Source organism: Schistocerca serialis, chromosome 1 (genome assembly GCF_023864345.2).
Source record: "Schistocerca serialis cubense isolate TAMUIC-IGC-003099 chromosome 1, iqSchSeri2.2, whole genome shotgun sequence".
Taxonomy (NCBI): Eukaryota; Metazoa; Arthropoda; class Insecta; order Orthoptera; family Acrididae; genus Schistocerca; species Schistocerca serialis.
The window spans coordinates 141,257,871-141,274,547 of record NC_064638.1 but is presented as its reverse complement, the minus strand read 5'-3'; the positions used below and the strand labels follow the sequence as shown (position 1 = coordinate 141,274,547).

The 16,677-nt window shown below is 43.5% G+C and overlaps 1 protein-coding gene across 1 annotated transcript in view; it reads right to left on the bottom strand.

Moving 5' to 3' along the window:
* The window catches only part of LOC126456536 (odorant receptor 43a-like), a 177,533-nt gene that overhangs the window by 88,503 nt on the left and 72,353 nt on the right, over window positions 1-16,677 (bottom strand). The window contains exon 2 of the mRNA XM_050092319.1: window positions 12,900-13,178. Within this exon, the coding sequence (XP_049948276.1) occupies window positions 12,900-13,178 (279 nt within the window). The remainder of the gene's footprint in view (window positions 1-12,899; window positions 13,179-16,677) is intronic.

Here is a 16,677-nt window from a genome sequence, read left to right as displayed (position 1 = left end):
ATATACCGTGAAGACAGACAGCTTAAGCACAGGCACCATAGGTATACTCCTCACTGAACTAAATATTTCCTGTGAGGTCAGCCAGTCATCCACCCCTGATGTGTGACCAGAGCGCCCTCAGTGGACTGATATCACACTGCAAACTGTTCTACAAATTCGGGTCTGACTCGCCTCCACACAAACGCATTACTGTTTCTGGTCCTGACCTGCTTGCTTGCTTGCTTTTCTACACCAATCTCAAGAACATATGTAATTCCACATGGTTTGCCACAATATCATGCCATTTTCGCGATACTTCTCAATATACTCACAGCAATATCGCTTGCACACTATAATTCTGAAGACATAGACTGGAAATTATTTCTCTAGAAACCCGAAACTTTATCAAGGTGAAGTCCGGTGTAAATCACTGAGTAACTAGAAACGTATCCCATCTGCAAAGACCTTTACATGAAACCTCGAAAAAAATAGAGGAAACTGATGTTTTCACTCGCAAATACTGATGTCGGTGATACAACATATTCCAAATCATCCTCATAATTTACAAAGTCAAGTAAGGTGTTTCTCATGTCTAGAGAACCAGCAAACCTGTCCTTCACACGTCTTTCACCTACTAGATGCACGCAACACACACCACAGTCGATGCTCTCTCAACCAAATAAAGATGGGCAAATGTCAGAAAGCAGTCAATCAGACAATTTACTTGGGAGGGAATAATGGTCTAGCGGCGCAAAGACATGTCCATATTGAATCTTCTCAAATTTCCACACAACCACGAAAGCTGTCCAAGACATACTAAGTATTAGTTCGCTACTTGGCTGTCTAGAGGACGACATGGTTAAGTCAGCTACATTCCTGCATCTCAACAGGCCTTTCCATTTGGACAGCTCCTGCCGTTAACGGGAAGCGTGAATCATTCCAGCCACAAGCCACCACTGGCGCGCCATGCACTGTAAGATGTAATCGTCCTAGGAAATCAGTCACACATATATTTGATTGCTATACTTACAATTAGATGTTACGATTGCTATCTCAGTTGAATGGCATTTGACAATGAGCGAAGTGTCTGAAATACACTCTCCCAATGGCTGTGGCTCTGGAAATAGAAATATCTGTACCATTCTTAAGACTTGACATACTCTTCTCATTGCTATCACAGTATCCCACATCAAATCCATACCTTCCTTACAACTGGACATAGTCATTTCCTTTGCACATGTCGGAACACAAACATATACTTTATAAGCCTGATGCTTAAGGCAAACCTATCATGCATCCCCTACTACTAAGTATAAAACTTGGGCATTAACTGATTGCCTGCGATACAAAGTAATACTGACCAGAAATCAGCGATGGGTGGATATGTCTCATAAGTTTTTCTCGACAGTGGTAGCACTGTGTCTTAGAAAGAAAGGTGTAATCGTCTTACAAACCACCAGATATTAAAAAACACGATCGCAACAACTACTTTATATTACTGTCACAAGCGGTCTTGGTTCTACAGGAACATACAAGTATCCATGTTAAAAGCTATACTAGCTTTATAAATCGAGGTATGTCATTACTTCCGAATGAAATGGTTTTTCCAGACAAATACCGCGACACTGAATATGGACGGTGATCACCAAAGTGTATATTATCAGACCAACAGTGCGGTTACATGTCGCAGACTGTGCAACCTCGTACTGAAATTATAAAATTTAGAGAGTGATTCGGCTAAGGGACATGGTACGAAACCAGTACTTGCAACTCCCTCACACCGCCGCTAGATATTTCTCTAGTATTTGTAACACATTGTGTCTCAATGCCACGTCAGAGGTTCGGTGTTATATCGACTGGGTTATCGGCGATAGTTGATTGATAAGGTTCACAAATAGTAGATGGCGTGCTTACTGAGGTCACAAGAAATGTACACTAGCTTCTCAGACCTCTAGTGCTACGTTTTCCGGTAGAAATGATATCTTTGATTTGGAATCAAGTCTTTCCATTCAACCACATACCTACATTGTATCCGATGGAGAATTCCTTTAATGATTACAGCCACTAGTAAATTATATTTCTGGCACTCTCATATCTCGAAATGAGTCACCTTTTTCGTACCTATCTGCTACAGCAAAATTTTAGATAGTCCCTATGCCTCTTGCAACTGCTGCCATTTCTGCAGCTTTGCGATTTGATCGTTCCAATTTAAGTCGGAACTGAGCAAAAGTTGGAGAGAGCTATGTCCACCACCTTCTGCAACCCATGTAGAAACAGAGTGACCCGAGTTTGTGCGACAGGACCGTGTTTTGACCATTTAGTGAAATGGGAATAAGCTGCAGTAGCTCCACCAACAGTGTACGATGTGTAAGGTCAGTGCCAAATGTAGCCTGCTACTGCAACACGAGGTAGTTTAAAAGACAGTATGGGAACTGGGAGAAGGACGAGGATTATGCTACTGCGTTGTGATGCGTACCCAAACTTCATACAGATACTGCAGTCCAAAGCAGATCCGTGTCCCTCAAGTCCCATTCACATCTAGCACAGTGTGTAAATCATGTTGTTACTACTGCTACCACAACACATCACACACCCTGGATGATTTTAAATAAAAGACAGTTACAACATAAGGAAACTGGAAGAGTTTGGCCACATTGTGGAGCGTTTCCAAACTGCTGTCCTAAGGTGATTGACGTCCTCTACATTCAAACTCATCTGTCACAGTCACAGAATAGCCGATGGCTCCGTATTTCATTTCGACTGATTCCTCATACTGCAGTTATGTACGTGATCACTGTTTCGCCGCTAGCCATCCCCAGAAGGTGTTGCCCCTCCACCAAAACTCTTTCTCCATCTGAAACAAGCGATGTCTGTCAATCATTATGTGGTATCCAACAGCTTACCAGTGGACAGATGGGGTGGAAAAGACACTGTCGATGTACTGTAGCCGGCCGGCGTGGCCGAGCGGTTCTAGGCGCTACAGTCTGGAACCGCGCGACCGCTACGGTCACAGGTTCGAATCCTGCCTCGGGCATGGATGTGTGTGATGTCCTTAGGTTAGTTAGGTTTAAGTAGTTCTACGTTCTAGGGGACTGATGACCTCATATGTTAAGTCCTATAGTGCTCAGAGCCATTCCAACCATTTTTTTTTATGTACTGTAATGATAAGCATCACAGTTGATAGGGCGAACAATTTTATCAATTTTACAGTAATTTCAACACCGACCAATGATGCAACAGATGTTACCCAATTTCCGTATAAGCACTAAACCTTGCGAATGTGGATAGATGACTGTGCAGTATATCCATTCTTGATAATTCACGAACAAATACATTGTCAAAGTATACCAGACAGTGCTCTACATATTTTTAGCACCTCTAGCATAGTGCATAATTTACAGTCTATCTGTATGCAGATGAGTGTCATAGAGCATTCTCACAGTCTTAGGATAAAATTAGAGACTGAAAGACCCCCTCGCACTGTCTTTGACCAACCCGCTCCGCAGCACCATTACCTGCTGATCAGAAGTAGACAGCTACATTCCGTGTCTCATGAATGAATGAAGCTTGACGAGTCCTTGCCCATCAATGTGCACAAGATTTCTCCAGACCTGCCCCTGTCGAGGAGGTTAGCACTCCTTATCGGTGTATAGTAATAGATTTGAAAGTGCTGTGATGTAATAGCAAACGGTTAAGAAGAACAAGAAACAGGTGGTTTTTATGTATGATGGAGCTCCAGGCAGATGGAGTTCAAGGCAATTTACGTAAATCAACCTCGCCATCAATTTTAAAGTAGTGTTCTAGTGTCTGGGATCAGTAGCAGGAGGGTACTGGTAAGAGGGAACATAAACACACGCACTCCTAAGGCTACACAGTTCTGCACTTAAAACAGGCAATACTGTTATATCGCTTCAGTTTCCGACCTACCAGTCATGTGGAATGCAGCGATGTTAACATTGCAATGTGAGAAACATATTTCCAGCGCATGAAATACATCCCTCCTACAGGTTTCTCTACGATAAACAATGGTAACAAACTGTAAAATGAAAAAACTACTTCCTTAAAATATCGATTCTGTGTGATACGTGCACAATGTAGCTTTCCAGACATTATAGGGACCACTGGTCACATCCAATCACGGTTCAGAAATTATACTATTCTCAAATCAGTCCTGTATAAAGTGATCGTTAGTATCGGAGAGCTGGCCGTGGTGGCCGAGCGGTTCTAGGCGCTTCAGTCCGGAACCGCGCGACTGCTACGGTCTCAGGTTCTCGAAAACTGACATACGGTCGGGAGAGCGGTGAGCTGACCACATGCCCCTCCATATCCGAATACAGTGACGCCTGTGGGCTGAGGAGGACGTGGAGGGCGGTCGGAACCGTTGGATCTTCATGGTCTGTTCGGGAGGGGAGAGAGTTGACCTGTGCATAGACATCTGGTCCACATGCTTCTGTCAAGAACTTGTAGAATCAGCGCCAAGCAGAATCTTTTTTGTACTGTGTTTGAAAAGTGCAACAACTCACTATTAAACGGGTAGTCATAATGTTTTGGCCCATCGGTGTAAGCCAGAAGGTGTCTGCAGCTGGGAGGTTATTCGATTGTTCTCAGTCATACAGGAATATGCCACGCTCCACTGTCACTCTGTTCGCGGCCGCTTGAGTCTCAGGTGAAGTTGATAATGACACGTTATTGTCTTTCGCTCGAATGATATACGGTGTACAACTGTTGAAACAGCGTAAAAGTTAACATACTTGGGTTATGAATTGATCTCGAAACGCATATTTCGCTGTCCGTGGTGCGTTTTGTGCTCCGCACGCTATGTTGCAGAAAACTATGTGGTAAGTGTCCGAGATCTTTCTCCACTTTTAAGATCGCAGCGGTCTCGCGGTTCCAGACTGCAGCACCTAGAACCGCTCGGCCACTCCGGCCGGCTGTACCTGTTAAGATAAGGTATTTATGTAGGTATTTATTTATAAGACCACTGAGGGATTAGGCCTTAATGAATTTTTCCTAAATGGAAACAAAGAAATAATCTCTGAACTGTTTCGGGCGCTGAAAACAACAGGACAGGGTTAAATGATTTTCAGACTTATTCTTGTGCGTGTGATCATTGATCGTAATACACTGTTTCGTTAAATGACAGTAGACTTTTATTTATTGTCGTGGTTCCTGACTCTTTGCATTATTCTCAGGGTTCTAGAACATTTTATTTCACTGTAGGCGAGCTGAGAAGTGGATCTGTGCAATGAAGGCTATGAACGACACGTTCTCAATCGTTTTCTGGCTTTCCATACAAATAGTTTTCGCAATCTTGTAAAAGGCTATGGTGTCTAAAAATCGTACAACGCTACTAAACATTTCAACTCGTAAACCAGAACAAACAACCGATTTTACCCGCCACCCCACAACCTGACGATCCTTCCATACAAACCCAGACATCTGTAAAACGTAATAGTACACTTTGATTGTGAGCAGGAAGCAAACACTGAATGTGTACAAAGTTTCGTATTGAATATCATCATAAAAGTAAAAAAGCTCTGTTAAATATGACTACATCTGTAGTAGTATATGACACGTCTGTACCTGTTAAGAATGGTTCAAATGGCTCTGAGCACTATGGGACTTAACTTCTGAGGTCATCAGTCCCCTAGAACTACTTAAACCTAACTAATCTAAGGACATCACACACATCTATGCCCGAGACAGGATTCGAACCTGCGACCGTAGCGGTCTCGCGGTTCCAGACTGCAGCACCTAGAACCGCTCGGCCACTCCGGCCAGCTGTACCTGTTAAGATAAGGTATTTATGCAGGTATTTATTTATAAGACCACTGAGGGATTAGGCCTTACTCCTGTTCCGATGGGCTAACTGCCGCATGTAAGGCGGTACGAGGAGCCATCTATGAGCGTGGGACGTGTGATCAGCACGCCGGCAATAGCTTCAGCCGTGAATCCTAATTATGCCGCTGCTCCTATATTCAAATTGGACTTGCTAAGTGAACTCCAGGAAACGTATTCGCCATTGCGAATGTGAACGACCATAGGCTGTACATTGGAATTACGACGATGAAAATTTGTGCTGAACCGGTACTCGAAACGGAATTTCGCGCTTTACGCGAACGGACGCCTTAACTGCTTCGACTAACCTCGCTTGAATCACTACCGCCAGACCAAAACTTCCATATCTCGTCGCCTGTATGACACAACCTGCACTCGTACTTTACGTATATTCCGTCAAGGAAGTACATATGCATTGAGAGTTGAGACCTCGGTATTGGAGGACAAATACGAAATAGTAGTGGCTGGATTAATAACAAGTATGGTGCAGTGTTCCTTCGGACATACACGAATGTCCATATGGAAGTTTAGGTCTGGTGACTTGCCTAAATCGCCCCAAGCGAAAGCCGGGGTGGTTCCTTTGAAAGGGACTGCCGATTTCCTTCCCCATTCTTCCCTAATCCGAGCTTATGCACCGTCTCTAATGACCTCGTTGTCGACGGTACGTTAAACTCTAATCTCCTCTTCCTCCTCAGTTTACATCTGGCCGTGATTCGCGCTCGTATGGCCTAAAGGGTTAAGAAAGGAACATTACGTCATGTTTCTCAATAACACAGGCGCTGTTGTTTGATAAGCGATCTCTGTACCTCAGAAAAAAATATGAGGACGTACCAGGTATCAAAGCCAGGTCCTTCCGCACCAAAGGCAACTGCGATAACAATTCAGCTACGGAGGTGGTCAAGATATTAATCTACTGTAGATATTAATGTAATACAATGTTGTTATTAATGTAATGAATAATGATAAATCAGTATTAAACTTTTCTGAAACGTCGTTTGCCAGAAAAAGACAGAAAATGTTAGTAGGCAGATATTTAACTACACCCTAAAAATGTGTTGGAAGTTCAGATGAGACTCTAGTAATACGGGGTGTTAAAAAGTTCCGTATGATTGTTAGACGCAGGTGCCGTATGACGCAGTGAATATACCGAAATGAAACTCAGTGAAATACAAGTTATTAATTTATTGGATATTCATTTTTACTTACAAATTTTCACGTTAAATGAATTACTTTTGAATTCATTACGGGAACAGCAGTGATCAATGTCTTATAAATAATTACTGTTAAAAACAGTCTTGATCACGATTTATTTAACAAGGTGACCGGTTTCGACCACTACTGTGGTCATCTTCAGACCTACAAGTTGTATACAATGCTCTAATTAGAGGGCTACATACATTAAAGAAAATACATAAAGTTATAAAGCTATAAAGCTATAAAACGTTGAATTACCATTGAGTAGGAACCTCTTACTGTTGGAGAATCACTACTGGAGAAACCAGTACACGTCTTACTATATATAATGGAGGCTCCACCCACTTCTGACTGCATGATGTCATTATTAACCAATGAGTTATAAGTCGAATTACAATTTAAAATTTCTTAGTTAAAAGAACATTGTCAAGAATTAGAAATAAATCACATCATGCAGTCAGAAGTGGGTGGAGCCTCCATTATATATAGTAAGACGTGCACTGGTTTCTCCAGTAGTGATTCTCCAACAGTAAGAGGTTCCTACTCAATGGTAATTCAACGTTTTATAGCTTTATAACTTTATGTATTTTCTTTATGTATGTAGCCCTCTAATTAGAGCATTGTATACAACTTGTAGGTCTGAAGATGACCACAGTAGTGGTGGAAACCGGTCACCTTGTTAAATAAATCGTGATCAAGACTGTTTTTAATAGTAATTATTCACGTTAAATGTTCAAAGTGACCCCCTGTTGTTGAATACACAATTCAGTTCGTCTAATCATGTTTCCAAACACAAGCTGTAACATTTCTGCTGTAACAGAAGCAGTAAAAATGGATATTTCAGTTCATTGATGGATTTTGGACGGTTTTTATAGACAGTTGCTTTCGCTGCACCCCAGAAGAAAAAGTCAGGTGGTGTTAGATCAGGCGATCGTGGAGGCCAAAGTCCCTGTGAAATTATGCGATCACCAAAAACGTCAGCAAGCAGTGACATTGAAACGCGAGCTGTATGCGCGGTTGCACCATCTTGTTGAAAACAACCGTTCAGTATTTCACTTAACCAAGTTCTCCTATGAATGGGTACAGAATATTACTGCAGTATCGTTGTGTGTTTATTGTTTCGTTGAAAAATATAGGACCAACAATCCGACGGCTAGAAATTGCAATCCCAAACTTCTTTTTTCACAGAATGAAGTCGTTCCTCATGAATACACAGTGGATTTGCAGTACTCCACATACGAGAAATTTGCGAGTTCACGTACCCCGATAGATGAAACCAGGCCTCATCAGTGAAAAATGTTTCATTAAGAATATCCCTTCCATTTTGTTGAACGAAATTTTTGAACCATTGATAATAATTCAGTCTCTTGCCTTGATCAGTATTTTTCAGTTCTTGCACGTCTGTCACTTTGTATGGGAAAAGTTCTAATTTTTTCGTTACAGCTGTGTGGGCCGTTCCGGCACTAACATCGATTTCCTGCGCGAGTTTTCTTACTGACTTGTTTGGACTCATGGACATTTTATCGGAAATATTGAGTAGTTTATCCTCAGACGAAACGTTAGGACAACCACTTCTCGGTGCATCTGTCACTGAACCCGTACTTCGAAATTTGTTAATCAAATCTCGCACAGTATCGCGCTGTGAGAGTGTTGTCTCCGGGAAAACTGAATTAAATGTTTGACGAACTGAAACTGTGTATTTACCGCCAGCTTTGAACACTTGTTCAACTGAAAACACACGTTCTTCAATGGTTAGCATTTTAGCAGTGACAAAAACGAAACAAACGAACAAAGGAACTAAAGTTAAACGTTCACGTCAACACGTAATGACAAACACCAACAATACTTCTGACGCTGGCTGAGAAAACGAAACAGTGGAATGTTGGGAGAGTCCACTTGAAGGGAAGTAACCCAGGCAGGCGAACAATCATACGGCATGCGCGGCTGACAATCACACAGCACTGCAGAGAGACTTTTTTGACATCCCGTATACCAAAATATTACGTAAATATGTCATCATACAATAAATATGTTGATGTTAAACAGACTTCATTATCTGTGTTGTGAAACAAGTGAGGAGAATATGTGGATGTCACAGGCTGTTGACACTGGCACTCATACTCCCACTGCTTACACTCTCACAGGTAATGTCAAAGTTTGTCACGTTTTGTAATTCAGTATGTTACTATTAGATTAGAACATTTCGTATTTTAATGCACTACAGTATTAATATATGTAATTTCTATTTTCATTTGGGTTGAATCTGGAGAGTTGTGTTCCTTATTTTCAAGCGGAGCGAGAGAGTGCTGTGGCTGAGAGTTCGTCCGCTACAGCTCGTGATCTGGCCACTATTACGTCTGCTGTGCTGGCCAAAGGTCCTACGAAGACGAACTACAAGGCGCCATGCATCTGCTGCTCTTTTTTTTAATGTGTTGTACGGTTTCGTTTTCATGTGAAATGTTTGAAAAAGGTGGTGTGATGGTAATCAGCTCTGTTGTATAGAATGTAATATTGAAGAGGAAGTTATTTTACATTGCAACTATAAAGAAAGTCAATTTTTTCCGACTTACCTGCCTTATATTTGAAAACAGTCACAGAGCGTTTATCTTTTTAAAAAAAAATTGAGAAATACATAAAACAGACTTCTTGGATGAGTGACAGAATTTACTGGTCTTTCAAGCAGATTACATTGATTCTAAAACATTTTTCAGTTCATGACGATGATGTTTGGTTTGTGGGGAGCTCAACTGTGCGGTCGTCAGCGTCCGTACAAAGTCCCAATTTTGACACAGTCCAATTTTTACACAGCCCAATCTAGCCGCTGTCACGAATGATGATGATGGTGATGAAATGATGAGAACAACACAAGCACAGAAAATCCCCAACCCGACCAGGAATCGAATCCGGGACCCCGTGATCCAGAGGCAGCAAATGACGAGGTTGGTATAGCAACAGGTACGTACGACACGAAGAAACAAGCAGTGTTGGTTGCAGTGTCAAATTTTTTTGTGACGCATTTCACCTTTATTTACGCACCTTCGCACTGACCTACGGCAGAAATAGAAAATTTCATAATAGTGGCGTGACTCCATTCAGTGTGACTGAATTACCAAGAAAATATAAAAGAACTTACTGATATTTGGTAGCGACGGGCACTTGGGATACCGCGTACAAAATATCCCAGCAGGTAAATGTGTCTTGTCAAAGCTTTAAAAATACTGCACGGTGTTCTGTAAAATATAATAAAACAGAAGATGACACAAGTATGTGACCCGCTTTGTCGCTAAACCGACGAGCCCCAACAAAAACAAGAAGTAAGTTGTGGATTGGCATGTGGCGCAGTCCAATGTAAACCAAAAGGGATCAGGCCTACAGCAAACATTAAACCATAAACATGCCGGACGTGTAGTGCGTATTCTGCCCACAGAGTAAAAAAATATCTATGGAGTGATCATAGCCTACTGCGCATGTTCTCAACATCAAACCAGGCTAGTCACGTGGTAATTGGACGTCGCTGCTTGTCTGCAATTTGTGGTAAGAGCGAAACTTGTGGTAACACGCATTCACCTGTTTTACATACGTTTCTAAACTTTTTCGTAGTAATAACAGCCAGGGTGCAGTGCTCTTATTACTACGAATGTAAAGAGAAGTACGTGAAAGGAGGATGACTTACTTTTCATAAGTACGTACAAAAAAATATCTAATAGTGAATATCATATTGATGTGAAACGTTTTATATATTTAAAAATATCGAGAAGCGGTGTTATAATGTCTTGCATTATAAAGCCGATTTCTGCGGTTTTTTTTTTTTTTTTTTTTTTTTTTTTTTTGCCCATGTGTTTACGAGAGAAATGCTACATCAATTTGCAAGTGCATTTAAGCTGCCAGTCAGTGTTTACGTATTCGTGCTATGTTCATCTGCAGATGATGCATCGGCGCCGATACAGTGTCATTGTGACGTAATTAATTAGAACGGAGATTCTACGACATGAATAAGTGCAATACAAAACCTAGAAAGGTATTATTCGCTGTCACTTCTTTTCCCGCACCAGAAAAAACGTAAGTAAAGTCGAACTAAACTATAATACTGTGGCGAAAAACCACAATACCCTTGCTCTTGACAGCTTTAAAACTATTACTGTTCCAGGTATAAAATTGTTAAGATGTCTATAAAACGCATATACAAAGTTTCAGGATACTTCTGAAGCTGATCTATCTGTTCTAGCGAAATAATAACATTCAAAATGCGCCAAGCACTATGCAGAATAACATGCACCGCCCCAATACCACGTGACTTGAGCAGCAGGAAATGTTTCTCGTTCTGCGCATCGGAATGCTCACTCCATAGATACTTATACTCTATGATTCTGGCAGAACACACCACACTGGATAAGAAAACGTACAAGGCCCCTAAGACTACTGTACGTAGCTCGCGGCAGGTGGCGCAAACAGGTTGTGAGCTTCAATAGTCTCCAATTGCTAAATCTTGTAACAACAAACCATAACAGATATATAGAACAATGGCGTTCTAAAAATTGATGATCAATTGCTTACATTAACAGCCAGAATAATTTTCATTTGGGTTGAATCTGGAGAGTTGTGTTCCTTATTTTCAAGCGGAGCGAGAGAGTGCTGTGGCTGAGAGAGCTCGTCCGCTACAGCTCGTGATCTGGCAACTATTACGTCTGCTGTGCTGGCCAAAATTAAAAACTAAAATAAAGCAATCATTGTAGGTCGTACCACTCGCTCCTTCCACCTCCTTGATTTCTCCCATTTACGCCCCCCCCCCCCCCCCCAAATTCTATAAGTCCCTCCAGATCCTGAAGCGCCATGCTCTCTGCCTCGCCTTCCGTATACACCTCCCGTTCCCCACGCGGATCCTCTACGACATGATTCCTTTCCCCCATCTGCTCCGATTCCTCGAACATATCCGCATACTCTACACCTCCCGCTGCCTTGACCTCCCTCATCCCCTGATTGCTCCTCTCTTCTCTAACCCTCGCCCTCTGCCGCACCTTCACTGTTTTGTCCCCCCTACCCTCCATCTCTACACCCTTCCTTTCCCAAGGTAGCTTCCATTGACTCCCCCTCCCAAATGTCCTCTCTCCCTCCATTTATCTCTCCTATCAACAATGATCCTCACCTTCCCTCCCTTCCTCTGTCCTTTTCCCAGGCGCCCTCCCCCCCTTCCATCCTGCTTTTCCCTGCCTACCCTCTCTCTGCCTCCCTTCTCTCCCCCAAGCCCTTTTGCAGTCCCCTCCTCTGCCTTTCTCCATTCCCTCTCGCATCTGCCCTGCCCCCCCCCCCCTATGAGTCCTCTCCCTCCATCGATTCTCTCCCCCCCCCAACTTCGTTTTTCCTCTCCTTGCCTCTTTTTTCCCCTCATCTGTCCAGGTCCCCCTTCCCCCAATCAGCCACTTGGCTGTGGTGTGTCATCTTCAAACCGACTTTTTAGTGCAGTGTTTCCAGTGAGTGTTAAGTGTTGTGCGTCTTTTCCAAAGTGTTGCAAATGGAAACCACACTGTCGCTGGGTGTGATTTTTATACCTCTTGTGAACAGAAACCAGACTGTCACCGTGTTTTTTAAATTGTCTGTCTACTGTTTTACCTGTCTGCTTCCTGTGTATTTTATTAGCATTGCCAACCCTTTGTTTTATGTTTAAACTTTCCGCAATTTTCCGCCATTTCACAATTTAAGTCACTGTTTTATCGCCTGCTTTTATTGTTTATTATCCTCTTGTTATGTTTGAAACTTCCGTAGGCTGAAGAGCGGCGTACTAAGCTGCTGCCAGCCCGCCCTCTTCGGGGGGGGGGGGGGGGGGGAGGGGAATCGAAAATCAATAACGAAAAACAAACAGTGCCGCTACGACGACAACATAGATGACGTACCTTTAACGACACACCTCCCATGCCAGAGAAGAGAAAGACGTTGGTGGCGAGCAGATCGAGACTGTCGAAGTGGCAGTTGAGAAAGTTGCCAGCTAAAGTGAGGGGCAGCACGAGGTGCGCCACGGTCAGCAGCCCGGCGTGCAGCCACGCCGCCACTCCGCGCCACACGCCACCACCAGCTGCAGGGCCGGCCGGCTGAGAGGGCCACAGCCCCAGCCTGTGGAGGCCCGCGAAGCAGGGGCACAGGTCAGCGCCCACCGCCAGCGCCTTGCTCCGCATCTGCGGCCCAAATGCGGATGCACACTTGTGTAGTGATCAGTTGCACCGGCACACAGCCTACACTGTGCACAGAAGTGCTAATGCACAGCCAGCTTCCCAGTGACCACCATTTTGGGCCCACTGTGCTGCTCCTCATACACTGACCGCTACAGTACATACACTGAGGTGACAAAAGCCGTGGGATACCTCGGAATATGGTTTCGAACCTCCTTTTGCCCAGTGTAGCGCAGCAACTCGACGTGAGAGGGACTCAACAAGTAGTTGGAAGCCCCTGCAGAAATCTACATCTACATTTATACTCCGCAAGCCACCCAATGGTGTGTGGCGGAGGACACTTTACGTGCCACTGTCATTACCTCTCTTTCCTGTTCCAGTCGCGTATGGTTCGCGGAAGAACGACTGCCGGAAAGCCTCCGTGAGCTCTCGAATCTCTCTAATTTTACATTCGTGATCTCCTCGGGAGGTATAAATAGGGGGAAGCAATATATTCGATACCTCATCCAGAAACGCACCCTCTCGAAACCTGGACAGCAAGCTACACCGCGATGCAGAGCGCCTCTCTTGCACAGTCTGCCACTTGAGTTTGCTAAACATCTCCGTAACGCTATCACGCTTACCAAATAACCCTGTGACGAAACGCGCCGCTCTTCTTTGGATCTTCTCTATCCCCTTTGTCAACCCGACCTGGTATGGATCCCACACAGATGAGCAATACTCAAGTATAGGTCGAACGAGTGTTTTGTATGCCACCTCCTTTGTTGATGGACTACATTTTCTAAGGACTCTCCCAATGAATCTCAACCTGGTGCCCGCCTTACCAACAATTAATTTTATATGATCATTCCACTTCAAATCGTTCCGTACGCACACTCCCAAATATTTTACAGAAGTAACTGCTACTAGTGTTTGTCCCGCTATCATATAATTATACAGTAAAGGATCCTTCTTTCTATGTATTTGCAATACATTACCTCTGTCTATGTTAAGGGTCAGTTGCCACTCCCGGCACCAAGTGCCTATCCGCTGCAGATCTTCCTGCATTTCGCTACAATTTTCTAATGCTGCAACTTCTCTGTATACTACAGCATCATCCGCGAAAAGCTGCATGGAATTTCCAACACTATCTACTAGGTCATTTATATATATTGTGAAAAGCAATGGTCCCATAACACTCCCCTGTGGGATGCCAGAGATTACTTTAACGTCTGTAGACGTGTCTCCATTGAGAACAACATGCTGTGTTCTGTTTGCTAAAAACTCTTCAATCCAGCCACACAGCTGGTCTGATGTTCCGAAGGCTCTTACTTTGTTTATCAGGCGACAGTGCGGAACTGTATCGAACGCCTTCCGGAAGTCAAGGAAAATGACATCTACCTGGGAGCCTGTATCTAATATTTTCTGGGTCTCATGAACAAATAAAACGAGTTGGGTCTCACACGATCGCTGTTTCCGGAATCCGTGTTGATTCCTACAGAGTAGATTCTGGGTTTCCAGAAATGACATGATACGCGAGCAAAAAACATGTTCTAAAAATCTACAACAGATCGACGTCAGAGATATAGGTCTATAGTTTTGCGCATCTGCTCGACGACCCTTCTTGAAGACTGGGACTACCTGTGCTCTTTTCCAATCATTTGGAACCTTCCGTTCCTCTAGAGACTTGCGGTACGCGGCTGTTAGAAGGGCGGCCAAGTTCTTTCGCGCACTCTGTGTAGAATCGAATTGGTATGCCGTCAGGTCCAGTGGACTTTCCTCTACTGAGTGTTTCCAGTTGCTTTTCTATTCCTTGGACACTTATTTCGATGTCAGCCATTTTTTCGTTTGTGCGAGGATTTAGAGAAGGAATTGCAGTGCGGTCTTCCTCTGTGAAACAGCTTTGGAAAAAGGTGTTTAGTATTTCAGCTTTACGCGTGTCATCCTCTGTTTCCATGCCATCATCATCCCAGAGTGTCTGGATATGCTGTTTCGAGCCACCTACTGATTTAACGTAAGACCAGAACTTCCTAGGATTTTCTGTCAAGTCGGTACAGAGAATTTTCCTTTCGAATTCACTGAACGCTTCACGCATAGCCCTCCTTACGCTAACTTTGACATCGTTTAGCTTCTGTTTGTCTGAGAGGTTTTGGCTGCGTTTAAACTTGCAGTGAAGCTCTCTTTGCTTTCGCAGTAGTTTCCTAACTTTGTTATTGAACCACGGTGGGTTTTTCCCGTCCCTCACAGTTTTACTCGGCACGTACCTGTCTAAAACGCATTTTACGATTGCCTTGAACTTTTTTCATTGAGCTATGCTTCCTCTACAACCGTCCATAATTGTGGAAGTGTTGCCAGTGCAGGATTTTGTGCAAAGACTGACATTCTCGATTATTTTCCATAAATATTTGATCGAATTCGCATCTGGCGATATGGATAATCAAATCATTCGCATGAACTGTCCAGAATGTTCTTCAAACCAACTGCGGACAATTGTGGCCCGGTGACATGGCACATTGTTATCCATTGTTGTTTGGGAAGTCCATGAATGGATGAAATGGTCTCCCGGTAGCCGAAAACATCAATTTACAGTCAATTATCGTTTCAGTCGGACCAGACGACCCAGTCCATTCCACGTAAACACAGCCCTCACCATTATGGAACCACCACCAGCTTTTGCCTCTAGGGGTGTGCGCCACACTCGAACCCTACCTTCAGCTCTTAGCAACTGAAATCGGGATTCATCTGACCAGGCCACGGTTTTCCAGTCGTCTAGAGTCCAACTGATGTGCTCGCGAGCCCAGAAAGATGGTACAGGCGGTGCCGTGCTGTTAGCATAGGCACTTGCGTCGGTCGTCTGTTGCAGTAGCCCATTAATGCCAAATAGGTTCGTCGTACATCCCACATTGGTTTCTACGGTTATTTCACGCAGTATTGTCTGTTAGCACTGACAACTCTAGGCAAGCGTCGCTGTTCTTAGTAGTTAAGTGAACGCCGTCGGCTATTGCGTTCTCCATGGTAGGAGGTAATGCCTGAAATTTGGTATTCTCGGAACACTCTTGACACTGTGGATCTCAGAGTATTATATCCTCTAATGATTTCGGAAATGGAATCTCCAATGTGTCTAGCTTCAACCACCATTCCGCGTTCAAAGTCGGAAGCCTTTTCACATGAAACATCTGTGTACAATTGGTAGCTCAGCCAATGCATTAATACCTTGTGTACGCGATACTGCGGCCATCTGTACATGTGCATATCGCTCTCCCGTGACTTTTATCATCTCACTGTTGTTGTTGTTGTTGTCCTACCAACCGATCCCTTCTTCTAGTCAAGTTGTGCCACAAACTTCTCTTCTCCCCAATCCTATTCAATACTTCCTCATTAGTTATGTGATCTACCCATCTAATCTTCAGCATTCTTCTGTAGCACCACATTTCAAAAGCGTCTATTCTCTTCTTGTCCAAACTATTTACCGACCATGTTTCACTTCCATACATGGCTACACTCCATACAAATTTCAGAAACGACT